Genomic DNA, 25,427 nt, shown 5'->3' on the forward strand with positions numbered 1-25,427 from the left:
CAACCCACAAATACTTCAGGGTTGAGAGTTCCCAGACTGACTCTCAGGCCTCAGGAACAGTCTCCATACTGGTTTAGGATACAGGTGTTTGGCTCAGGACCCGCAAAAGGATGCAGCACAGGCTGAGGGGTGGGAGGTGCAGGGGCTCCTGAGCCCTGTCCATGTGCGGTCCTCCCAGCACCTCCGTGTTTCCCCAACAGGGAGACTCCAGCCTGAAAACCCCGTCTATATTTAGGTTACATTGCGTAGGCAGAACTGATGAAATCCTTGGCTTTAGTGGGGAGGCGAATCTCAGCCCCTCTCCCTGGAAGCCTTGGATCAAACCATGCACTGAGCAGCATAGCTACAACCTTCTGTTAAATAGCCTCGAGTCTATCCAATTCCCTCCGCTCTTCTTTTTCTAGCCTCCCCTAATGTCAAGTGAGGAAAATATGAGGACTTGATGTCCTTCTACCAAGGAAAGCTTGTAACCCTTCTCCTCCCCCCTCCACCTCATCCCCCCACCCCTGTCAACTTTGAAGAGATAAACACAACCATGCTCCTTTCTTCAGGGGTCCAGCAACAGTCAAGTACAAAACAGTCATCTCAATATGGATTTAGCAAACAAACAATCAAAAAACAACACCCCAACCCCTTGTCTTAAGGCAGCCTGCAGACCTAGTCCTCCCCAGGGACACAGTCTACTAGATCAATGACAACAGGACACACCCTCTCACTGAGGAGTCTCTTTTGGCTTCTGGCAGCCTCCCTGCCTGGCCTTTATCTGCACCTGCCAGGACTTTGCTTCACTGACCTCCCTCACAGAGGCCGTTCTCCCCAAGGTCACCTGCCTTGGGCCCATGCAGGCCTCTCAGCAAACCTGTCCCTTTCAGGGCAACTCTTCCTGCCCACTGGTGTCTATGCAAGTGTCTTTCACAGAAGTGTCTTTCTGTCCCTTTCACTAATAAACCTGTTCTTTAAATATAGTGATGTCTCTGCCTCATGGAGAAACTGGCCAGGAAATTCGCTGCATGCCACTGACCAGTAAGCCTAGTGAGACCTTTCCCAGAGTGAACCCAAGTGCCCCCGTGCTCTACAAAATACATCAGGAGGGTGAGGGAGGGTGGGGTGACACCCACTGATCTGTGTCCTCTGAGTCTTCCCTCTCCTGGACCTGGACTCTGGGGTCCCAGCCTTGAGATTGATGCTGACAGGATGTCACCCCCAGGTCTCCTCAGACCTGGCCTGGCCCTGGGCACCAAGTAAGAAGAACAGGCAGGCCTCAAGCAGCCAGAGCAGGAAGTCACCCAGAGGAAAGCACACTGGGGTGTGGCCAGGGGAGCGGAGGGGTCAGGCAGGTCTGCTAAGAGCAAAGATTCAGAGCAGGGCACACCATCAGCCACCTCCGCAGAGAGGCCAGGTAGTGGAATCAGGGATCTCACCATGCTAGGCAGGGATCAAACAGGTGCAGGTACTTCAGAGGTGTCCCCGCCCTAACCTCCATGTAGAGTAGGCTTTCCAGTGAGGTAGGTTTGGGGTGCATTGCAGCTCTCAGAAGGAAATGACAGCAGTCCCGGGGAGCATTGTTTCAGCCACTCCTGAATTTCAAGGTTTTTTGATCCTCATTGCAAATCCTGCCATGTATGAGGGGCACTGAGCTGTGTGTGTTCCAGGCCTGGTGGGCTTTGCAGGCAGCTCAGCACTCAGCCAAACTGAACATTCCCTCAGGAAGCAGAGCTGGGGACACCAGGTGCAAGAGTGACACCTGCTGACACTTGCCTGTTGGGGAATCCTTGCTAGAGCTGTCTGGTTTGACCTCAGCTGGAGGATACAGGCCTGAGGAGCTGCAGCTCAGACCAGCTTGGAAACAGATTCCTTGGTTGGCTATTTCGTTGCCCCGAGCCTCACTTTGCTCACCCTTCAAATGGAACAGGGCTCGGGACCCATGAAATCCAAGTGGCTGGAATAGTTTTATCTTAGACTTCCAGGGTGTGGGGCTGATTTAGACTCTTATTAAGCTAAGGATTTCATCAATCCTTCCTGTGCCATGGTACTTTAAAATTAGAAAGCATTTTCAGGCTGGTGTTTCCTTGTTGGTGAAACACGGAGGTGCAGGAAACTGAACAGCAATATCTGCAACCTTTATTTATATATACTCCATCTATCCAATTCCCTCCTTCTCTTCTTTTTCCACCCTTGCCTACTTGTGCAGTGAAGAAAATATCAATACTTGGTGTCCTTTCTACCAAAATATGCTTTAAACTCCTCTCAACTGTAACATAAATAAATAAACCCACAATATCATCTACTGAGATTCAGCAATGTCTGTAGTGCAATGTACAACATCTCAATAAATACTGAGCAATAAAGCAAACACAGGAACAAAAAAACAATACCCAGGTCACCTTTCTTAAGGCAGCCTGCAGGCCTAGTCTCCTCAGGGACACAAACTTCTATATCATTAACAGGACATACCCTCTCACTGAGGAGTCTCTTTTGGCTTTGGCTCCATTGGACTCTCATTTTAATATGGGTGATGTTAGTCCTAATTTGAATTTGAATGTTAACCTCACTACCTTGTTTGTATATTGAGTTCTTCCAGAAGGAGACTGGGTTCTGTCTTACATGAGGAAAGGACCCATCCTCAAACTCTTTGCCCCTCTCCCTGGAAGCCAACCTTTGTCTTTCTGGTCACCAGGCTCGCGCCTGTACTTCTTGGGCCCAGCCCAGTCATCCTTTAGCATTAAAGCACCCGCCTCACACTCCTGAGATTCCCAGGGTTTTAGTGGCTGAGGTCACAAACCAAGGATTTGTCCATTATCATAAGGGGGCTCCTGGGATTTTGGGTCCACAAATGGGAAGGCCACCCTTGGGGTGGGTAAAGATACTTGGAAATTATATACCAGACAGGAGTTCCTGTCCAAAATATATAAGAAATATAAATCAAAAATCCAACTAAAATCAATAAATTGGATAGACATTTTCAAAAGCAGGTATGCAAACGATCAAGATCACGAAAGGGTGCTCAGTATCACTAATTATCAGGTAAATGCAAATTAAAAGGCAAAATGAGAGACCATGTCACCCTTGTCTGCGAGATTATGACCAAAAGTCAAGAGGTAAGCAATGCTGAGCCAGCAGGGAAGAGGGAACGGGTGGGGATCTCTCAAAGCAACAGCTAGTGCAGGAGACATCCCTGCCCAGGAACGTGGATCTGGGTTCCATGGCTCTGTCTCCCAGGGCTTGTGTCCCAAGAGAATGCAGGGGACACCTCAGAAGCCATGTAGGCTCCTCCCCAACCTCTCCTGGGAAAAGGACCCCCAGACAGACACTGCTGGACAAACGTCCTGATCAGGGACCCAGGAAATAGACAACCCTGTCCTGGTTCTCTTCCTGCATCCTGAGCACTGAGCCTCAGCTCTCCCTTGTGGCATGAAGACCTCCACCTCCTGGGGCTGCTGGGAGTAACAACAGCAACACAGCAGTAGCAGCTGTGCTCCTGTGTACTGAGCACCTACTAGGTGTTACATCTGTGTGGAGTGTTTACCCTGGATTCTCTCTGTCACCCTCACAAAGTCCACAGAGGCAGGCTCTTGCTGTCCCATTTCACAGATGGGGACCCTGAGGTGGAGCATCGAAGCGGTAGAGCCAGGAGCCCAGGCAGTGTCTGCTTGGGAGCTGGGCGCGAAATGCAAACCCTCCCTTCCAGGGCCTTTCTGAATGTCAGCCTCCTCCTCTGGCTCTGAGCACCCCTCCCGGGCAGGTGAGGGCACATGGCGTGCTGGGAATGCAGTTGGCAGATGAGGAGTCCTGTAAGAGCTGCCTCCTCTGGTCTGGGAACCTCCCTTGGATAGAGGGGCCCCTGTCAGTGACTATAAGAAGGTTTAGAAGGGTTCAGGGTGGGCCCAAGGGGAGAGGTGGTGGGAGAGCAGAAGAGGACAACAGGCAGAGGGCACTTTGTCTACTCACTTGATTTAGGCACCATAGCTTTTGGGGCATTAGCCAACCATTGCCACTGTAACTTCTTTCGACCCTTCATCTGAGAATTGTGTCTTGGAGGCCGGTGACCAGAATCGAAGTCTTCATCACTCTTTTGTGGCTCATTCTTCGTTATTTGCTTAGCTTCTTGTTGGGTTCTCACTGGGAGAGGAGGGGGTGGAGGGGAGCAAGATCAGGCAGGCAGGGAACAGTGCACCCCTTGACCCCATTCCCCTCCTGCTAAGCTCCTACCCAGCACTCACTAAGAGCCAGCTTTTCACACCCCAGAACCTGCCAGCAGGTGGTGCTGGGGAAGGAGGGAGAGGGGAGTGGTAGAAAAGCCCTAGGAAGGAGGAGCCCAGGGGAGTGTGAGACACTGGACAAGGTCAGGAGATCTGGGTTCTGGGAAGAGGGGGGTCACATTCAGGATGCCTGATGGGAAGGCAGGGTGAGGGATGGGGGTGACACCCACTGATCTGTGTCCTCTGAGTCTTCCCTCTCCTGGACCTGGAAACGTGGTCCTAGCCTTGAGCTTGATGCTGCTAGGTGGTCAAATCAAATTAGCGAACAACAAACAACAACCCAGACACCTGTCTTAAGGGCAGCCTGCAGGCCTATCCTCCCCAGGGACACATCTACTGTATCAATGACAGAAGGACACACCCTCTCACTGAGAAATCTCTTTTGGCTTTGCTGCACTGGACTCTCATTTTAATATGGGTGATGTTAGTCCTGATTGGAATTTGAATGTTAACCTCACTACCTGTTTGTATACTGAGTTCTTCCAGAAGGAGACTGGGTTCTGTCTTACATGAGGAAAGGACCCATCCTCAAACTCTTTGCCCCTCTCCCTGGAAGCCAACCTTTGTCTTTCTGGTCACCAGGCTTGCCCTGTACTTTCTTGGGCCCAGCCCAGTCATCCTTTAGCATTAAAGCACCCTCCTCAGCACTCTGAGATTCCCAGGGTTTTTAGTGGCTGAGGTCACAAACCAAGGATTTGTCTATTACATCATAAGGGGGCTCCTGGGATTTTGGGTCCATAATGGGAAGGCCACTCTTGGGGTGGGTAAAGATATTTTCAAATTATATACCAGAAAGGAGTTCCTGTCCAAAATGTATAAAGACTATAAATCAAAAATCCAACTAAAAATCAATAAATTGAATAGACATTTTCAAAAAGCAGGTATGCAAACGATCAAGATCACGAAAGGGTGCTCAGTATCACTAATCATCAGGTAAATGCAAATCAAAAGGCAAAATGAGAGACCATGTCACCCTTGTCTGCGAGATTATGAACACAAGTCAAGAGGTAAGCAATGCTGAGCCAGCAGGGAAGAGGGAACGGGTGGGGATCTCTCAAAGCAACAGCTAGTGCAGGAGACATCCCTGCCAGGAACGTGGATCTGGGTTCCATGGCTCTGTCTCCCAGGGCTTGTGTCCCCAAGAGATGCAGGGGACACCTCAGAAGCCATGTAGGCTCCTCCCCAACCTCTCCTGGGAAAAGGACCCCCAGACAGACACTGCTGGACAAACCTCCTGATCAGGGACCCAGGAAATGGACAACCCTGTCCTGGTTCTCTCCTGCATCCTGAGCACTGACTCAGCTCTCCCTTGTGGCATGAAGACCTCCACCTCCTGGGGCTGCTGGGAGTAACAACAGCAACACAGCAGTAGCAGCTGTGCTCCTGTGTACTGAGCACCTACTAGGTGTTACATCTGTGTGGAGTGTTTACCCTGGATTCTCTCTGTCACCCTCACAAAGTCCACAGAGGCAGGCTCTTGCTGTCCCATTTCACAGATGGGGACCCTGAGGTGGAGCATCGAAGCGGTAGAGCCAGGAGCCCAGGCAGTGTCTGCTTGGGAGCTGGGCGCGAAATGCAACCCCTCCCTTCCAGGGCCTTTCTGAATGTCAGCCTCCTCCTCTGGCTCTGAGCACCCCTCCCGGGCAGGTGAGGGCACATGGCGTGCTGGGAATGCAGTTGGCAGATGAGGAGTCCTGTAAGAGCTGCCTCCTCTGGTCTGGGAACCTCCCTTGGATAGAGGGGCCCCTGTCAGTGACTATAAGAAGGTTTAGAAGGGTTCAGGGTGGGCCCAAGGGGGAGAGGTGGTGGGAGAGCAGAAGAGGACAACAGGCAGAGGGCACTTTGTCTACTCACTTGATTTAGGCACCATAGCTTTTGGGGCATTAGCCAACCATTGCCACTGTAACTTCTTTCGACCCTTCATCTGAGAATTGTGTCTTGGAGGCCGGTGACCAGAATCGAAGTCTTCATCACTCTTTTGTGGCTCATTCTTCGTTATTTGCTTAGCTTCTTGTTGGGTTCTCACTGGGAGAGGAGGGGGTGGAGGGGAGCAAGATCAGGCAGGCAGGGAACAGTGCACCCCTTGACCCCATTCCCCTCCTGCTAAGCTCCTACCCAGCACTCACTAAGAGCCAGCTTTTCACACCCCAGAACCTGCCAGCAGGTGGTGTGGGGAAGGAGGGAGAGGGGGAGTGGTAGAAAAGCCCTAGGAAGGAGGAGCCCAGGGGAGTGTGAGACACTGGACAAGGTCAGGAGATCTGGAGTCTGGGGGAGGGGGGGTCTCATTCAGGATGCCTGATGGGAAGGCAGGGTGAGGGATGGGGGTGACACCCACTGATCTGTGTCCTCTGAGTCTTCCCTCTCCTGGACCTGGAAACTGTGGTCCTAGCCTTGAGCTTGATGCTGCTAGGTGGTCAAATCAAATAGCGAACAACAAAACAACAACCCAGACACCTGTCTTAAGGCAGCCTGCAGGCCTATCCTCCCCAGGGACACAATCTACTGTATCAATGACAGAAGGACACACCCTCTCACTGAGGAATCTCTTTTGGCTTTTGGCTGCATTGGACTCTCATTTTAATATGGGTGATGTTAGTCCTGATTGGAATTTGAATGTTAACCTCACTTCCTTGTTTGTATACTGAGTTCTTCCAGAAGGAGACTGGGTTCTGTCTTACATGAGGAAAGGACCCATCCTCAAACTCTTTGCCCCTCTCCCTGGAAGCCAACCTTTGTCTTTCTGGTCACCAGGCTTGCCCTATACTTTCTTGGGCCCAGCCCAGTCATCCTTTAGCATTAAAACACCCTCTCAGCACTCTGAGATTCCCAGGGTTTTAGTGGCTGAGGTCACAAACCAAGGATTTGTCTATTACATCATAAGGGGGCTCCTGGGATTTTGGGTCCATAATGGGAAGGCCACTCTTGGGGTGGGTAAAGATATTTGCAAATTATATACCAGAAAGGAGTTCCTGTCCAAAATGTATAAAGACTATAAATAAAAAATCCAACTAAAAATCAATAAATTGAATAGACATTTTCAAAAAGCAGGTATGCAAATGATCAAGATCACGAAAGGGTGCTCAGTATCACTAATCATCAGGTAAATGCAAATCAAAAGGCAAAATGAGAGACCATGTCACCTTGTCTGCGAGATTATGAACACAAGTCAAGAGGTAAGCAATGCTGAGCCAGCAGGGAAGAGGAAACGGGTGGGGATCTCTCAAAGCAACAGCTAGTGCAGGAACATCCCTGCCCAGGAACGTGGATCTGGGTTCCATGGCTCTGTCTCCCAGGGCTTGTGTCCCCAAGAGAATGCAGGGGACACCTCAGAAGCCATGTAGGCTCCTCCCCAACCTCTCCTGGGAAAAGGACCCCCAGACAGACACTGCTGGACAAACCTCCTGATCAGGGACCCAGGAAATGGACAACCCTGTCCTGGTTCTCTTCCTGCATCCCTGAGCACTGAGCCTCAGCTCTCCCTTGTGGCATGAAGACCTCCACCTCCTGGGGCTGCTGGGAGTAACAACAGCAACACAGCAGTAGCAGCTGTGCTCCTGTGTACTGAGCACCTACTAGGTGTTACATCTGTGTGGAGTGTTTACCCTGGATTCTCTCTGTCACCCTCACAAAGTCCACAGAGGCAGGCTCTTGCTGTCCCATTTCACAGATGGGGACCCTGAGGTGGAGCATCGAAGCGGTAGAGCCAGGAGCCCAGGCAGTGTCTGCTTGGGAGCTGGGCGCGAAATGCAACCCCTCCCTTCCAGGGCCTTTCTGAATGTCAGCCTCCTCCTCTGGCTCTGAGCACCCCTCCCGGGCAGGTGAGGGCACATGGCGTGCTGGGAATGCAGTTGGCAGATGAGGAGTCCTGTAAGAGCTGCCTCCTCTGGTCTGGGAACCTCCCTTGGATAGAGGGGCCCCTGTCAGTGACTATAAGAAGGTTTAGAAGGGTTCAGGGTGGGCCCAAGGGGGAGAGGTGGTGGGAGAGCAGAAGAGGACAACAGGCAGAGGGCACTTTGTCTACTCACTTGATTTAGGCACCATAGCTTTTGGGGCATTAGCCAACCATTGCCACTGTAACTTCTTTCGACCCTTCATCTGAGAATTGTGTCTTGGAGGCCGGTGACCAGAATCGAAGTCTTCATCACTCTTTTGTGGCTCATTCTTCGTTATTTGCTTAGCTTCTTGTTGGGTTCTCACTGGGAGAGGAGGGGGTGGAGGGGAGCAAGATCAGGCAGGCAGGGAACAGTGCACCCCTTGACCCCATTCCCCTCCTGCTAAGCTCCTACCCAGCACTCACTAAGAGCCAGCTTTTCACACCCCAGAACCTGCCAGCAGGTGGTGCTGGGGAAGGAGGGAGAGGGGGAGTGGTAGAAAAGCCCTAGGAAGGAGGAGCCCAGGGGAGTGTGAGACACTGGACAAGGTCAGGAGATCTGGGGTCTGGGAAGAGGGGGGTCACATTCAGGATGCCTGATGGGAAGGCAGGGTGAGGGATGGGAGTGACACCCACTGATCTGTGTCCTTTGAGTCTTCCCTCTCCTGAACTCTGGGGTCCCAGCCTTGAGCTTGATGCTGACAAGAGGTGGGGGTTTCAGGTGTTTGAATGCAGGGCATCCTCCCACAGGTCTCCTCAGACCTCACCTGGCCCTGGGACACCAACTGAGAAGAACAGGCCTCAGGCAGCCAGAGTGGTAGTCAACCAGTGGAAAGCACGCAGGGGTGTGGCTGAGAGTGGAGGGGACAGGGCAGGCCTGCTAAGGGCAAAGACTTGGTCAGGCACCCCCATCAGCCACCTCCACGCACAGGTCAGGGAGTGGAATCAGGGTGCTCACCATGCTGAGCAGGGATCACACAGGTGCAGGCACCTTCAGAGGGATGCCCTGCCCCTAATCTGCATGGAAAGTGTGGGCTTTCCTGGGAGGTAGGTTTGGGGTGCAATGCAGCTCTCAGAAGGAAAGGACAGAAGTCCCAGGGAGCATTGTTTCAGCCACTCCTAGATTTTAGGGTTCCCGAGCCCCATTGCAAATCCTGCCATGTATGAGGGGCACTGAGCTGTGTGTGTTCCAGACATGGTGGGCTTTGCAGGCAGCTCAGCACTCAGCCAATCTCAACATTCCTCCTGAATCAGAGCTGGGGACCCCAGGTAGAAGAGTGATACCCGCAGACCCTTGCCTGTTGGGGAATATTGCTGGAGGTGTCTGGCTTGACCTGGGCTGGAGGAAGCCAGGCCTGAGTAGCTTTAGCTCAGACTTGCTTGGACACAGATTCTTTGGGTGGCTGATTCATTGCCCTGAGCTTCCCTTTGCTCACCTGCCGAACAGGTTATCTCCGGTAAGCCAAGAGGTAAAAATTCAGTAAAAGCTCATAGAAACCTTTAAACATTTTGCATGATTACTTCTATTTTTAATGGACAATACGCACTGCAGGACATTCTGAGAGTCAGATTGACCAGGAGCTGAAAGGGTTTCCATAAAGGAGGGATGTGTCAGGAATTAGAGCCTCCATGGGGAACACTTCCTCTTCATGTGTAGAGAATTTATTCTGGAAGAGGGGTTTGGGTTTTTATCTCCTGACACCAGCTCTCTGGGACACCTGCTGGGTGTCCTATAACTCAGGTCAACACTGACATGAACTCCCCAGACTCAGCATAAGACCTAGGATTTCAACAGGGCTTCATCCTGTACTGCAGGACCGCTCCCCACCTCAGATGGCAGTTGCCAATGAGGTGCCCTGATTATCCACCCTGTTTGTTCATCCTACATTCAAATTCCAAAGTACTCGCAGCCCCACAAATGCTTTCAGGGTTGATAGTTTCCTAGACTGACTCTCAGGCCTCAGGAACAGTCTCCTTACTGGCTTAGGACACAGGTGTTTGGTTCAGAATCCGCAAAAGGTGTAGCACAGGCTGAGGGGTGGGAGATGCAAGAACTCCTGAGCCCTGTCCATGTGCGGTCCTTCCAGCACCTCCCTGTTTCCCCAACAAGGACACTCCAGCCCGAAAACCCTTTCTACATTTAGGTTACATTGTAGCCAGAACTGACGAAATCCTTGGCTTTAGTGGCGATGCAAATCTCAGCCCCTCTCCATGGAAGCCTTGGATCAAACCATGCACTGAGCAGCAATAGCTACAACCTTTTGTTAAATAACCTCCAGTCTATCCAATTCCCTCCGCTCTTCTTTTTCTAACCTCCCCTAAGTGTCAAGTGAGGAAAATATGATTACTTGATGTCCTTCTACCAAGGAAAGCTTGTAACCCTCCCCCTTCCCCCACCCCTCACCTCTCACCCCTGTCAACTTTGAAGTAATAAACACAACCAGGCTCCTATCTTCAGGGGTCCAATAATAGTCTAGTACAAAGTACAGTCATCTCAATGTAGATTTAGCAAACAAACAAAGAAACAGAAAAACAACACCCCAACCCACTTGTCTTAAGGCAGCCTGTAGGCCTAGTCCTCCCCAGGGACACAGTCTACTATATCATCGACAACAGGACACACCCTCTCACTGAGGAGTCTCTTTTGGCTTCTGGCTGCACTGGACTCTCATTTAACGTTGGATGGGATTATTCCTGATTTGAGTTTGAATTTAACCTTACTTCCTTATTTGTATACCGAGTTCTTCCAGAGGAGACTGGTTTCTGCCTTATATATGGAAAGGACCCATCCTCAAACTCATAGCCCCTCTGGCTGAAGCCAACCTACGTCTTTCTTGTCACCAGGCTTGCCCTGTAGTTTCCTAGGGCCCAGCCCAGTCACCGGTTAGCTTCAAAGGACCCTCTAAGCATGCCAGCGGTTCTGGGGATTTTAGTGGCCGAGAACCCAAATCCAATGTTTTGTGTATCACATCATCAGGGGGCTCCTCAGGCTTTGGGTCAACAAAATGAGAAGGCCACCCATGGAGTGGGCAAAAATATTTTCCAATTATATGCAAGATAAGGAGTTCATGTCCAAAATGTATATAAAATCTAACTCAATAATCTCATTAAAAATCAGTAACAGACTCGAATACACATTTTCGACAAGCAGATATGCAAATGACCAAGTACAGGAAAAGGTGCTCATTATCTCTAATTATCAGATAAATGCAAATTAAAAAGCAAAATGGGAGCCCCTTTCACACTTGTCTGCAAGATTATGAACAAAGGTCAAGAGGTAAGCAGTGGTGAGCAGCACGGAGGAGGGATCGTGGTGGGGGTCTCCCCAAGCAGCAGCTGGTGCAGGAGACCTCCCTGCCCAGGAATGTGGTTCTGGGTTCCATGGCTCTGTCTCCTAGTGTTTGTGTCTCCAAGACAGCGCAGGGGACATCCCGGAAGTCATTGCTGGCCCCTCCCCCAACACCTCCTGTTGCTCATGGGAAAACCAGCCCAGACAGACACTGCTGGACAAACTTATGATCTGGGCCCAGGAAATACACACCCTGTCCTGGGTTTGTCTCTGCCTCCTGGTGTGAGTCTCTACCCACTCTGAGCCTCAGGTCTCCCCATGGCATGAAGAGCCTCCACCCCCCAGGGCTGCTAGAGCAACAGTAGCAGCAACAACAGCAGCAGCAGCAGCATCTGGACTCCTGTGTCCTGAGCACCTGCTGGGTGTTAGATCTGTGCCCAGTGTTTACCGTGGGTTCTCTCATCCACAGTGTCCACAGTGCAGGCATTTGCTCTCCCATGTCACAGATGGGGACCCTGAGGTGGAGCAGGAAAGGGGTAGAGCCAGGAGGCCAGGCTAGTGTCCTTTTGGGAGCTGGACGGGACACCTACCCCCTCCCTCCCAGAGCCCTTCTGAATGTCAGCCTTGTCCTCTCTGGGCTCTGAGCACCCCTCCCGGGCAGGTGAGGTCACATGGGGTGCTGGGAATGACCTGGCAGATGAAGAGTTCTGTAAGAACTGAGTCCTGTGGTCCGGATTCCCCATTGCATAGACTGGGCCTAAGTCACTAACCTGAAGAATGCTTAGGAGGATTCTGGGGTGGGGCCCAAAGGTGCTAGGTGGTAGGGAGAGCAGAAGATTGACATTAGGCAGAGTGCACTTTGTCTACTCACTTAAACAGGAACTTACCAACTAGGCCTGACCTTTCCAATGTTTTCAGATAGTTACGTCCCTTCTTTTCATCTTTTTTCTTCTTTTCTTTTGATGGAGGAAAAAAAAAAAAAAACAAAAACACTAAGCAAATCGTTGTAGTAACAGTCCCCATCAGATAATCATTTCAATCCAGGTGTAATTAGCATTCCAGTGTAGGTGCAATGAGCAAGTTTGCACACTTGCAAATCTTCCCTGTGAAGGATCCATGGCCAGGTCTCTACACCCCTCTCCAGACAAAGCTGCATTCCAGAAGGAAAGGAGAGAGAGAGGAAGACAGGCTGGGTTTCTTTGAATAATCTCTGGGTGGTGGCATCCCTCTCACCCACTTCCTATACTCTGCTTTTTAGGGTGAAATGGCCTTGCCTCCCACCAAATGGTTTTGCCCCTTTTAAACCAATCTGTCACTCTTCCTGTGTAACAAATGTTGAGACAATTGTGTATAAAAAGGAATCTCTGGGCCTCCCCGGTGGCGCAGTGGTTGAGCGCTGGGTTGCGAAGCTGCCTGCGGCCTCTGCAGCGCCGGTTCGATCCCCGGCTGCTCCCCGGCCACCGGAGGAGGGTCCCGCATGGCGCGCAGACCTCTCCTGCCGCCCGCTGCTCCCCTCAGCAGTGTACTTCGGTCCTTCTGCCTGCTCTGCTCCCCGCTCTGGCTCTGGTGAATTCTCTCGCCCTCCCGCGCTTCTGACTGTACCCAGTGCTTGTATAAATAAATAAAAATAAATCTTTTAAAAAAAAAATAAAAAGGAATCTCTGCGTTAGCTCAAGGCCCAGACTTTTATTTAGGAGTGTTTTCCTGTGTCTGCGTCCACATGTGAGAAAATATAAATTTCCCAACTCACCTGCCCTAGAGTACAGTTTGTTTTTTCCTGTCAGCTTCCGCAACAAATTAGTGGGTTGTTCAGGAAAACCAGGCACTTCGCCCTTTGATGCCACTTGGGCCTAGGAGGAGGGCTGGTGGAGGTGGTGAGAGGAACTAAAGAAGGGGAAATCGGGCTCTGCTGGGAACTCTGGGGGTCTCCGACTTGGTTGCTTTTACCCAGACCCGCAACCTTGTCCAGGCCAGACTTAAAAGTGCTGAATGAGACCAGGACCTGGCACCGACGTCAGACAAGGTATGGTCCCGGTACCCTGTACCAACTCAGGCTACCCCGTAGGGGTAAGAGGAGAGACTGATCACCTTTCAAGAGATTTAGGGTCTCCCAGGCAGGGAACTCCCTAAAGAGGGAGGGAGTTGTTGCAACCTCTGGTGTGGAGGTGTGAGTGAATGATCTGGTCCTCCAACCAGGTGTGTTTGTGTGACCCCACAGCTGGGGAGCCCATAAGGGCCCCAAAAAGCTATGGAGCGCAAATGGGCCAGTCTGAGATACTGCTGTGAACATGATACAGTTACAAATGACTGGTCTCTTAGAGAGGCATTAACAAGTTTGTCTTTTCCCCATTTCTTGCAATTTCCCCCTTGATTGACAGGTTTGTCTTTAGGTAACAAGTCCTCCTGCATTTCAAGAAAGAGGGTGTTGAAGTAAGCTGGCGCCCTCCTGCTGACCCCTTCCCCCTTCCCTTAAGAAGAAAAATGATGACTGGATCAAGGGATATGGTACATATACACAATGGAATATTACTCAACAATCAAAAAGATAAACTCATGCCATTTTCAGCAACGTGGATGGAGTTGCAAGGGATCATGTTCAGCGAAATAAGCCAGAAAGAAAAAAAAATACTGGATGGTCTCACTTATAGCAGGAACAGATGAATGTATGGAGAAACTGTGGAATATATATTCAATGGAATATTACACAGCTATGAAAGGATGAAACAGTGACATTTAGGACAAAATGGATGGACCTTAAGGTGACTATGTTGAGTGAATTAGTCAAAAGACAGTGAAAGATGGATTCTCTCATCTGTGGAATATAAATACCCAAAAAACAATTTGATGCAAACAAAAGAAGAAATAAAAATTTGAGCTTTGCAAGGAGAAGATCATGGTTACCAGAGAGAATAAAGGAATGGGTGGAAGAGGTGGGGGTAGGAGGCAAAAGTTGTATGGACATGGGTGGTTTGGTGGAGGGAAAAAAAGAGAATTCATTAAAATAATTTTTAAAAGTGTTGTTAGCACATCATTGCTTTTATAGTACACTGTACTTGTTTGAATATTTACATTTGGGCCTCCTTGGTGGAGCTAGGGGTTAAGCACAACACTGTGAAGCTATCTGCACCCTCTGTAACACGAGTTCGATCCCTGGCCAGCCAGGGAGCTACCCACATGGCACAGCAGACCTCTCCTGTCTTGCCTGCTGCCCCCCTCAGCAGTGTATTTTTGGTCAGTCTGCCTGTTCTTTTCCCTGCTCTGTCTCTGGTGGATGTTCTCACTCCCCGCACCTCTGGCCTGTACCCCAGTACTTGCGTGCATAAAGAAATAAATCTTTAAAAAAAAATTTACATTTGGCGCTAAAAAAAAGAAAAAGAAAAAGAAAAATGAGCTGACATCCACCTGTCTCAAAGCTGACCCCTTCGCAGACACTCGCCCATCTCCCCCTCGGTTAAATACCCCTGCACTCTGCCAAAGAGCCGGAAGGTTGTCTTTCAAAGATGAGTGATTTGTCGACAAATTAAATCACTTTCCTTTTCCTGAAACTCTGTTTCCTTTTATTGGCTGATGGAAACTGATTCCAGCATTTGGTAACAACTCCACACCCTTAACTCCAAAAAACGACATCAACATCTTGTCCTGACAGAGTTTCGCCCGGCAACCATAGCAGCCACTGCTTTTCTGCTCTAATAAAACCTCTTTTACTGCAGATCCACTGCTCATCGTTTCCTTTCAACTCTGAACCTTTCCATTCCGTGGTGAAACCCCAGAGAGGAGCAGGGCCATGGGCCCCATCCTCAGATGTGGAGACTCTATCTCCTTTTCTCACCTTCTTTCTCTATACTTTGGGGCTCTGGTCACGGAAGACCCTTGCTGGTGCCAACAACCACATCCATGACCAATTGGGTGAGTGGCCTCTGGGACACTCCTCTGCCCTTTGGACAGGGGATGTAAGAAAAGGGCTGGGGCAAGGTTGGGGCAGGAAAGGGGAACTTGAAACTGTTGCCACCCCCATTCTGGGAGTTAGCCAGTTTGCATTGGGTCTGATAAGCATCCCTGAAACACAATTTTCCGAAAAAAAAAAAAAAAAAACAAAAAAAAAAACGACTTCGGCTCTGCATTCTCAATTCCTGCCAAAGCCAGACCCAGCCTGATAAAAACTTACCCTTATCCCCCAACGGGTGCAACTTCTGTGACCCCCATGGAGGTAGGCAAACCTCGCCCGGGAGCGCAATAAAGTTCCTGCCTGTCAGACACTGGCCTGGCTCTCCTTCGGATCCTTTCTTGCTCTCACGGAAAAGACCAGGCCAGGGCCATGACTTGGCGGGATCCGCGTCTCCGCACCCACATTTTGATCTCGCCCACTGTGGTTTGGTGTTTGTCTCAGGGATGCCTGATTCATCTCCAGACTCACGTTCCTTTTCCCCCAAGTAAACCAGAGGGACACGTCTTTCACCCGGTGGAACACGTTAATCCCTTTCCATGGGTAATAGATGGGGATGCACCTCTATCTCCCCGTGCAACACATTCCAGGGCAGTCTCACTGGGGGACACCTCAGGCGCCTGCTCCTGGCACATTTCTCTTCCCTTGCCTTTTGGCCTGGTCAACCCACATGTCCAATGGGAAATTCCAATTCAAAACCCTCCTCTGACTCCCCCTTGGGTTGTCTCCTAAAATCCTTCCAGGCACAAGGCCTGCAGGGTAACCTCTATCCATGCCATCATATTGATACAGTTACATAGCTGCCCCTTCTTACCACCTCTCTTCTCTGCGGCAGCCTACCTGCCTGGCCTTGACCTCTACCTGCAGGGAGTTCTCTTCACTATCCTCCCTCAGCGGAGGCCCTGTCCTCAAGGTCTCCTGCCTGCAACCATGCAGGCCTCTTTCATTGTGCACCTGTCCCTTTCAGGGCAGCTCTTCCTGCCCGCTGGTGTCTATGTAAGTGTCTTTTACCCTTCTCTCCCTTTCCCTAATAAACCTGTTCTTTAATTATGTCTAACATTTCTCTCTCATGGAGAAATTGGCCAGGAAACTCGCCGCGTGCTGCTGAATGGTAAGCTCCTGTGAAACCATTCCTAAAGTGAACCTTTAACACGGTGGTCCTAAGCAAAGGAGGAGGTTCCTTTTTCCTTCCCACCCAAAAGGAAGGTGGAGCTGAGCAGAGAGAGAAGAAGTTGCAGAGGAGACTGAGGAAGGAAGGAAGCAGGATGGAGAGCCAGAAGGAGACCTGGAGGAGACACATGGAGCCGAGAGACATGTGAAGAAACTATACTTGCCTTTTGGTTGTGGACTGGATGACACAGATTTGGGAGAGAGACCCGTGGGGAGGTGACAATGGCGGTTTTTGTCTTGATTTTGATTTTGCTCTTTTCCCTCCAGACATGTCCGGTTGTTTCTGATTCTTTTCTGTGGATCCCCACTGAAAGATGTTTTAGACCTGTGGCAGGCTTAGGGGCCTTGTTCTGGGCCAATCCCATTTGGATGGACTTTTACCCATGAGGGGACGGGTAACTCTGGCTACTTGATTTAGAAACTCTATTCTTTGCCTTTCCTTATTGTTTCCTGATTGTATGAAAGTTCCTTCCCATTAAAGCCTCATATGTTTTGTGTTGATGTGGTGGATGGCAGAACCTATTTAGAGCAGACAGGTTTACGGGGACTGGGGTACCCCTCTCCCTGCCCTGTAACAAAAAAGGACCCCTTACTCTACAAAAATACATCAGGAGGGAGAGGGGGGTGGGGTGACACCCACTGATCTGTGTCCTCTAAGTCTTCCCTCTCCTGGACCTGCACTCTGGAGTCCCAGCCTTGAGCTTGATGCTGACAAAAGGTGGGGGTTTCTTTTTTTTTTTTTTTTTTTTTATAGAGGCATGCTTTATTTATTTATTTATTTGTTTGTTTGTTTTGTTTATACATGCACTGGGTACAGTCAGAAGCGCGGGAGGGTGAGAGAACTCACCAGAGCCAGAGCGGGGAGCAGAGCAGGCAGAAGGACCGAAGTACACTGCTGAGGGGAGCAGCGGGCGGCAGGAGAGGTCTGCGCGCCATGTGGGACCCTCCTCTGGTGGCCGGGGAGCAGCCGGGGATCGAACCGGCGCCACAGAGGCTGCGGGCAGCTTCGCAACCCAGTGCTCAACCGCTGCGCCACCGGGGAGGCCCAAAAAGGTGGGGGTTTCAGAGGGTCAAGCTCAGAGTGTCCACCCCAAATCTTCTCAGTCCTCGCCCGACTCTGGGACATCAACTCAGAAGGACAGGCCTCAAACAGCCAGAGTGGAGGTCACCCAGAGGAAAGCACACTGGCATGTGGCCAGGGTCAGGGAAGTCATGATAAGGCCAAAGATTCAGAGCAGGGCAACCACATAAGCCACCTCCACAGGCAGGCCAGCTGTGTGCAATCGAGGTGCTCACGGTGCTGGGCAAGGAGCCCTGGAGCATACAGGTATAGGCATTTTCAGAGGGGTGCTCCCGACTCTAGCCGTCATGTAAAGCTGGGGTGTGGGCTTTCAGGGAGGTGGATACGGGGTGTGATACAGATCTCAGAAGAAACTACAGCTGTCCCAGGGAGCATTATTCCAGCTATTACTGGATTTCAGGGTTTCCTGAGCCCCATTGCAAAAATCCTGCCATGTATGAGGGGCACTGAGCTGTGTATTTTCCAGGCCGGGTATGCTTTGTGGACAGCTCAGCACTCAGCCAATCTCAACATTCCATGTGAAGTAGAGCTGGGGACACCGGGTACAAGAATGACTCCTGCTGAACTTTTTGTTGGGTAATCATTTCTGGAGGTGCCTGCCTTGACCTGAGCTGCAGGAAGCCAGGCCTGAGGAGCTGTAGCTCAACATTTGCTTGGATACTGACTCCTTGGCTGGCTGTTTCACTGCCCTGAGCCTCACTTTGCTCACCTGTCAAACGGGCCATCTTAGGTAAGCCAAGAGGTTCAAATTCAGCAAAAGCTCATAGATAGCTTTAAATATTTTATATAGTGATTGCTTCTATTTGTAATGGACAATAAACACTGGAGGATATTCTGACAGATTCACCAGGAGCTGGAAGTGCTGCCCTATAGAAGGGATGATGTCATGTATTTGAGCTTCCACGGGGGATCCTACCTCTCCATGTGTAGAGAATTTATTCTGGAAGAGGGGATTGGGTTTTTACCTCCTGACACCAGCTCTCTGGGGCACCAGCTGGGTGTCCTACAACTCAGTTCAATACTGACATGAACTCCCCAGACTCAGCACAGGACCCAGGGGTTCAAGGGCTTAGTTCTGTACACAGGACCACTCCCCACTTCAGATGGCAGTTGCCAGTGATGTGCCCTGATTATCCACCCTGTTTGTTCATCCTGCAGATAAATTCCAAAGTCCTCACAACACCACAAATCCATTCGTATTTGAATAGTTTCCTAGACTGACTCTCAGGCCTCAGGAGCAGTCTCCTTAGTGGTTTAGGATACAGGTTTTTGGCTCAGGACCCACCAAGGGATGCAGCCTAGGGTGAAGCTTGGGGAGTGCAGGAGATTATGAGCCCTGTCCAGGTGCACCCATACCGGAACTTCCTTGTTTCACCAACAAGGGATCTCCAGCCTGAAAAGGCTTTTTATTGTTAGGTTTCATTACGTGGGCAGGATGATCAAATCCTTGGCATTAGTAGGAGCCTATTCTCAGCCCCTCTCCCTGGAAACCTTAGATAAAACTGTGCCCTGAGGGCCTCCCTGGTGGTGCAGCGGTTGAGCACTGGGTTGCAAAGCTGCCCATAGCCTCTGCAGCGCTGGTTTGATCCCCGGCCACCGGGTGAGGTTCCCACATGGCGCAGAGACCTCTCCTGCCACCCGCTGCTCCCCTCAGCACTATACTTTGTCAGTCTGCCTGCTCTGCTCCCCGCTCTGACTCTGGTGAATTCTCTCGCCCTCCCGCGCTTCTGACTGTACCAAGTGCTTGTATAAATAAATAAATAAATCTTAAAAAAAAAAAAAACGAAAAACAAGAAAAAAGTAGCTGCAACCTCTTGTTAAATATACTTGAGTCTATGAAATTCCGGCCTCTGTCTTCTTTGACAAGAATAAACACACCCACATTATCATCTTCCAAGATCTAGAAATAGTCTCTAGGGCAAAGTACGGTGTTATCCACAAAGATTTAGCAAAAAAAAAAAAAAAAAAAAAACCCAAGCCACCTGTCTTAGGGCAGCCTGCAGGCCTAGTCCTCCCCAGGGACACAATCTACTGTGTCATAGACAATAGGACACACCCTCTCACTGAGGAGTCTCTTGACTATTGGCTGCATTCTACTCTCAATTTAATGTTGGATGATTTTATTCCTAATTTGTATTTGAATGTTAACTTACTTCCTTATTTGTGTAACAAGTTCTTCCAGAAGGAGACTGGTTTCTGCCTTACATGCGGAAAGGACCCATCCTCAAACTCTTAGACCCTCCCCTTGGAAGGCAACCTTTGTCTTTCTGGTCGCCAAGCTTCCCCTGAAGTTTCCTAGGGCCCAGCCCAGTCATCCTGTAGTATAAAAGGACCCTCTGAGCACTCCTGAGATTCCCAGGGTTGTAGCAGCTGAGGTCACAAACCAAATATTTTTATGTATTACATCAAAAGGAGGCTCCTGGGATTTTGGGTCAAAAAAAAGAGCAGACCACCTAAGGGGTGGGCAAAAATATTTGCAAATTATATATCAGGTAAGGAGTTCATGTCCAAAACGTATAAAGAATAAAAATCCGCAATCCAATTAATAATCAATAACAGACTCGAACAGACATTTTTGAAAAGCAGATATGCAGATGAACAAGTTAACGAAAACGTCCTCAGTATCACTTATCATCAAGTAAATGCAAATTTAAAGGCAAAAATGGGAGACCCTGTCATACTCCCCTGAAATATTACGACCAAAGTCAAGAGGTAAGCAATGGTGAGCCTCGGGGAGGAGGGAACTGGGCGGGGATCTCCCTAAGCAGCAGCCAGTGCAGGAGACATCCCTACCCAGGAACGTGGTTCTGGGTTCCATGGCTCTGTCTCCCAGAGCTTGTGTCTCCAACAGAGCCCAGGAGACACCATGAAGCATTAAAGGCCCCTCCCCAACTCTCCTGGCGCTCACGGGAAAAGCATACCCAGACAGACACTGCTGGACAAACGTCCTGATCTGGCACCCAGGAAATGTACACCCTGTCCTGGGTCTGTCTCTGTCTCCCTATGGGAGTCCTCAGAGCTCTCTGAGCCTCAGGTCTTCCTGTGGATTGAAGAGCCTCCCACCACCACAACCCCCTCTCCCCCAGCCTCCCCTGTATACCCCTCTCCCCCTCTGTTCTGGGATGGTGGAGCAACCCCAGCAGCAGTAGCCCCAGGGAGAAGAAAAACTGGTGGGGGTTTCCCCAAGCAGCAGCGGGTGCAGGAGACATCCCTGCCCAGGAACGTGGTTCTGGGTTCCGTGGCTCTGTCTCCCAGGGTTTGTGTCTCCAAGAGAGCGCAGGAGACACCCCTGTTAGGGGGAAAGGATGTCCTGAGCTAATTCCATACAGGCTTTGTGGACTCTGCCTCCACTCCAGACCAAAGCCAACAAGACACTGGAAATGACAAATCCCATCACCACCACAGGGAGGGCTCCCGGACCTGAGGATGGAGTCAAGCTGCCAGGTTGGTACAAAAGCAGACAGGTGGGCCTTTGGGGGCTCTCTAGGCCTCAAGGCTCTTGGCTCTTGGCCAGCTCTCAGCCTGCCCTTGGGATTCCAGGCCAGCAGAAGGGTAAGACACATTCATGAGTTTATCTGCCTCTTTTTCCCCTGTATATATGGTGGAATAAAATTAAAAGGGGGATTGCAACAGTGTGGTCCCCAGGAAAGGGGAGGTTCCCTGCCCCACCCAAGGGAGGGTGGAGCTGAGCAGGAAGAGGAGAAGCTGCAGAAGAGACTGAGGAAGGAAGGAAGCAGGATGGAGCAAGGAGACCTGGAGGAGGCACATGGAGCCTAGAGACACGTGAAGAAACTGCGCTTGTCTTTTGGTCGTGGACTGGGTGACACAGATGTGGGTGAGACCCGTGGGGAGGTGACAATGGCAGCTTTTATCTTGATGTTGATTTTGCTCTTTTCCTTCCGGGCTTGTCCGGTTGTTTGTGACCCTTTTCTGTGGGTCCCCACTGGAAGATGTTTTAGACTTGTGGCAGGCTTTGGGCCTTGCTCTGGGCCGACCCCATATGGATGAAGTTTTACCCACGAGGGGATGGGTAACTTTGGGTGCTTCATTTAGAAACTAGACTCTTTGCCTTACCTGTATTGTTTTCTAGTTTTTATTAAAGTTCCTTCCCATTAAAGTGTCATATGTTTTGTGTTGATGCGGCGGATGGCAGAACCCATTTAGAATAGGCAGGTTTGCGGGTTTGGGCTGCCCCTCTCCCTGTCCTATAACATCTTCATTTTCCCTTTCTTTTGGAAATAAACCTTTCATTAACCTTCTGTGTGTGCCTGCAGTGCAAGTCCCTCTTGAAGCTCACAGGTGAGGTGCTCAGTGCACAGGAGCCCTGCTGGGTTGCTGCTGCTGCTGCTGCTCCAGCAGCCCCAGAGGGGTTGGGGGGGATGGGTGGAGGCTCTTCATGCCAAGGGGAGACCTGAGGCTCAGGGAGGTGTCCTCACTCACATGGGGAGGTGGAGACAGACCCAGGACAGGGTGTGCATTTCCTGGGTCCCAGATCAGGACCGTGTTCACGGCGGGGTCTCTTCAAAGCTCAAGCGATCCACAGAGGCAGGCTCTTGCTCTCCCGTTTCACAGATGGGGACCCCGAGGCGGAGCAGAGAAGGGGGAGAGCCAGGAGGCCAGGTAGTGTCTCCCTGGGAGCTGACAGGACACCTATCCAGTCCCTCCCAGGGCCCCTCTGAATGTCAGCCTCCTCCTCTCTGGGCTTAGAGCACCCCTTCCGGGCAGGTGAGGGCACATGGGGTGTTGGGAATGCACCTGTCAGGTGAAGGGTCCTGTAAGCGCTGCCTCCTCTGGTCCCGGATCCCACCTTGGATAGACTGGGCCCCAGTCACTGACTAGAAGAAGGTCTAGGGGGGTTCAGGGATGGGGCCCCAGGGGGCAGAGGTGGTGGGGGGAGCAGAAGATTGACAACAGGCAGAGGGCACTTTGTCTACTCACCAGTCGCATAAGGTAGGTTGTTGTGCATCCATGAGTCACTCTGGAGTTGAGGTTGCTGAGGTTGAGGATAGCAGCTCCCTGTGGTGTGTGGGGGGGTGGGGCGGTGAGGTAGGGGTGAGGGATTGGGAGGTGAGGGACATCAGGCAGGCAGGGAAGTGGTCACCCTTGCCCCCACCCCACCATCTCCCAAGGCAAGACTGCATTGGGGTCATTCCTCTCCTGGTAATGATAGACCAGCTTTTCATACCCCAGGGAACCTGCTAGTAGGTGGTGTGGGGGAGGAAGGCAAAGGGGAGTGGTAGAAAAGACATAGTAAGGAGAAGCCCAGGGGAGAGGGAGACACAGCACAAGGTCAGGACACCTGGGGTCCGGGGCATTGGGGGCATCATTCAGGACCCCTGGTGGGGTGGGAGTGATGGAGGACAAGAATAGTGAAAGGGGAAAGGAGGCCTCCCAAGACTAAACCCTGACTCACACAAGGAGGTAGGGGTCTCGGGGAATAATATGATCATTAACTCAGCCTCTTAGGTCCAGACCCTTAGGCACCAGGCCTTATCACAAGGCATGAGACCCAGGCAGGAGCAGATGCTATGGGGAGTGGAGCACAGGCCCTAGGGTAGAGATGGAGATTGGGCCCTGTCCTGGAATCTCTGATCCGCTCCTGGTTTTGCCTGTTCCCCAACAGCCGCAACTAGCAGGCCACTCCAAGGAGGAGTGACCCCTCCCAAAGAGAAAAGGACCATATCAGTGCAGGCTCTGCACAGGCTCAGGGCAGCACCTCCACTGGCCCCTGTGGCCATATAGGTGCCTCTTCTTACCACCTGCCTCCTCCGCAGGGTGGCAGCCTCCCTGCCTGGCCTTGACCTGCAAGGTAAGGTTGTTCTACTTTCTCTGACTTATGATAAAATGATTAAGTCCTTGTTCACAATTCCATGTAACCATGCTGAGAAAAACAGACAGTCACTGCTTGTAGCTGACAGCAGTCCCCTGTCTGGTGAGTCCTTTGTGACCAGCGTCCCAGGTCTCAGAGCCCTCTAGAGGCTCAGAAATTTCAATGTTAACCTTACTTCCTTATTTGTATACCAAGTTCTTTCAGAACAAGACTAGTTCCTGCCTTATAGGAGGAAAGGACCCATCCTCAAACTCTTAGCCCCTCTCCCTGGAAGGCAACCTTTGTCTTTCTGGTCTCCAGGCTTCCCTGGATGTTTCTTAAGGCCCAGGCCAGTCATCCTTTAGTATAAAAGGACCTTCTGAGCACTGTTGAGATTCCAGGGTTGTAGCAGCTGAGGCCACAAACCAAATATTTTTGTGTATTACATCATAAGGATGCTCCTGGGATTTTGGGTCAACAAAATGAGAAGGCCACCCATGGAGTGGGCAAAAAATATTTTCAAATTATATACCAGATAAGGAGTTCATGCCCGAAAGTATACAAAATCTAATTCAATAATCACATTAAAAATCAGTAACAGACGTGAATACACATTTTGGAAAAGTGGACATGCAAATGACCAAGTTCCCTTCATGAAAATGTCCTCAGCACATCTAATCACCAGATAAATGCAAATCAAAAAGACAAAATGGGAGATCCTGTCGCACTGGTCTGCAAGATTATGAGCAAAAAGTCAAGAGGTTAGCTATGGTGAGGCGCAGAGAAGAGGGAAACCGTGGGGGTCTCCCCAAGCAGCAGCGGGTACAGGTTCCCTGCCAGGAACCTGGTTCTGGGTTCGCGGCTCTGTCTCCCAGGGCTTGTGTCTCCGAGAGAGCGCAGGAGACATCCCCTATTAGGGGAAAAGATGTCCTGAGCTAATTCCATACGGCTTTGTGGACTCCACCCCCCACTCCAGACCAAAGCCATCAAGACACTGGGAATGACAAAACCCATCACCACCACAGGGGGGGTTGCCTGGACCTGAGGGTGGAGTCAAGTTGCCAGGGTTGGTACAAAAGCAGACAGGTGGGCCTCGTGTGGCTCTCTTGGCCTCAAGGCTCTTAGCTCTTCGCCAGCTCTCAGCAGGTCCTTGGGATTCCAGATCTGCAGAAGCATAGGACATATTCATGAGTTTATCTTCTCTTTCCTCCCTGAGTTATTCGTGTCTTCATTTTCCCTTTCTTTTGTAAATAAAACTTTTATTAACCTTCTGTGTGTGCCTGCAGTGCAAGTCCCTCTTGAAGCTCACAGGTGAGGTGCTCAGTGCACAGGAGCCCTGCTGGGTTGCTGCTGCTGCTGCTGCTCCAGCAGCTGGTGGGTGGGTAGTGGAGGAGGAGTGGTTGTGATGATGTGTGTGTGTGTGTGGTGTGTGTTGTGTGTGTAGGCTCTTCATGCCAAGGGGAGACCTGAGGCGAGAGAGGTGTCCTCACTCACATGGGGAGGCGGAGACAGATCCAGGACAGGGTGTGCATTTCCTGGGTCCCAGATAAGGTTGGTGTTTACCGTGGGTTCTCTCTTCAACCCTCACGCCGTCCCAGCGCAGGCTCTTGCTCTCCCATGTCACAGGTGGGGACCCCAAGGCGGAGCAGGGAAGGGGAGAGCCAGGAGGCCAAGCAGTGTCTCCCCGGGAGCTGACAGAACACCTATCCCGTCCCTCCCAGGGCCCTCTGAATGTCAGTCTCCTCCTCTCTGGGCTCTGAGCACCTCTCCGGGCAGGTGAGCCACATGGGGTGCTGGGAACGCACTGGCAGATGAAGGATCCTGTAAGAGCTGACTTCTCTGGTCCTGGATACCCCCTTGGGTAGAGGAGGCCCCAATCACTTATTAGAAGAAGGTCTAGGAGGGTTCAGAGGTCAGGCCTGAGGGGCAGAAGTTGTTGGAGAGAAGAGTGAGGGCAATTTGTCTACTCACTTAACATAGAAATTTTAACTTCTAGGTCATCCAT

The 25,427-nt window shown here is 50.9% G+C and overlaps 1 protein-coding gene across 1 annotated transcript; it reads right to left on the reverse strand.

The window, feature by feature from the left end:
• Nucleotides 1-3,948: 3,948 nt before the first annotated feature.
• On the reverse strand, nt 3,949-25,427 carry LOC129144671 (uncharacterized; the record flags this gene model as incomplete). The annotated part of the gene is made up of 7 exons (XM_054687813.1): nt 25,394-25,427; nt 24,464-24,586; nt 22,552-22,629; nt 12,307-12,375; nt 8,285-8,455; nt 6,114-6,284; nt 3,949-4,119 (listed from the first exon to the last, which is right to left on the reverse strand). Coding segments are annotated over exons 1-7 (817 nt in total), but the record flags the coding sequence as incomplete, so codon positions are not given.

This window comes from Talpa occidentalis, unplaced genomic scaffold (genome assembly GCF_014898055.3).
Source record: "Talpa occidentalis isolate TD23 unplaced genomic scaffold, MPIMG_talOcc4v2.1 talOcc4.565, whole genome shotgun sequence".
NCBI lineage: Eukaryota > Metazoa > Chordata > Mammalia > Eulipotyphla > Talpidae > Talpa > Talpa occidentalis.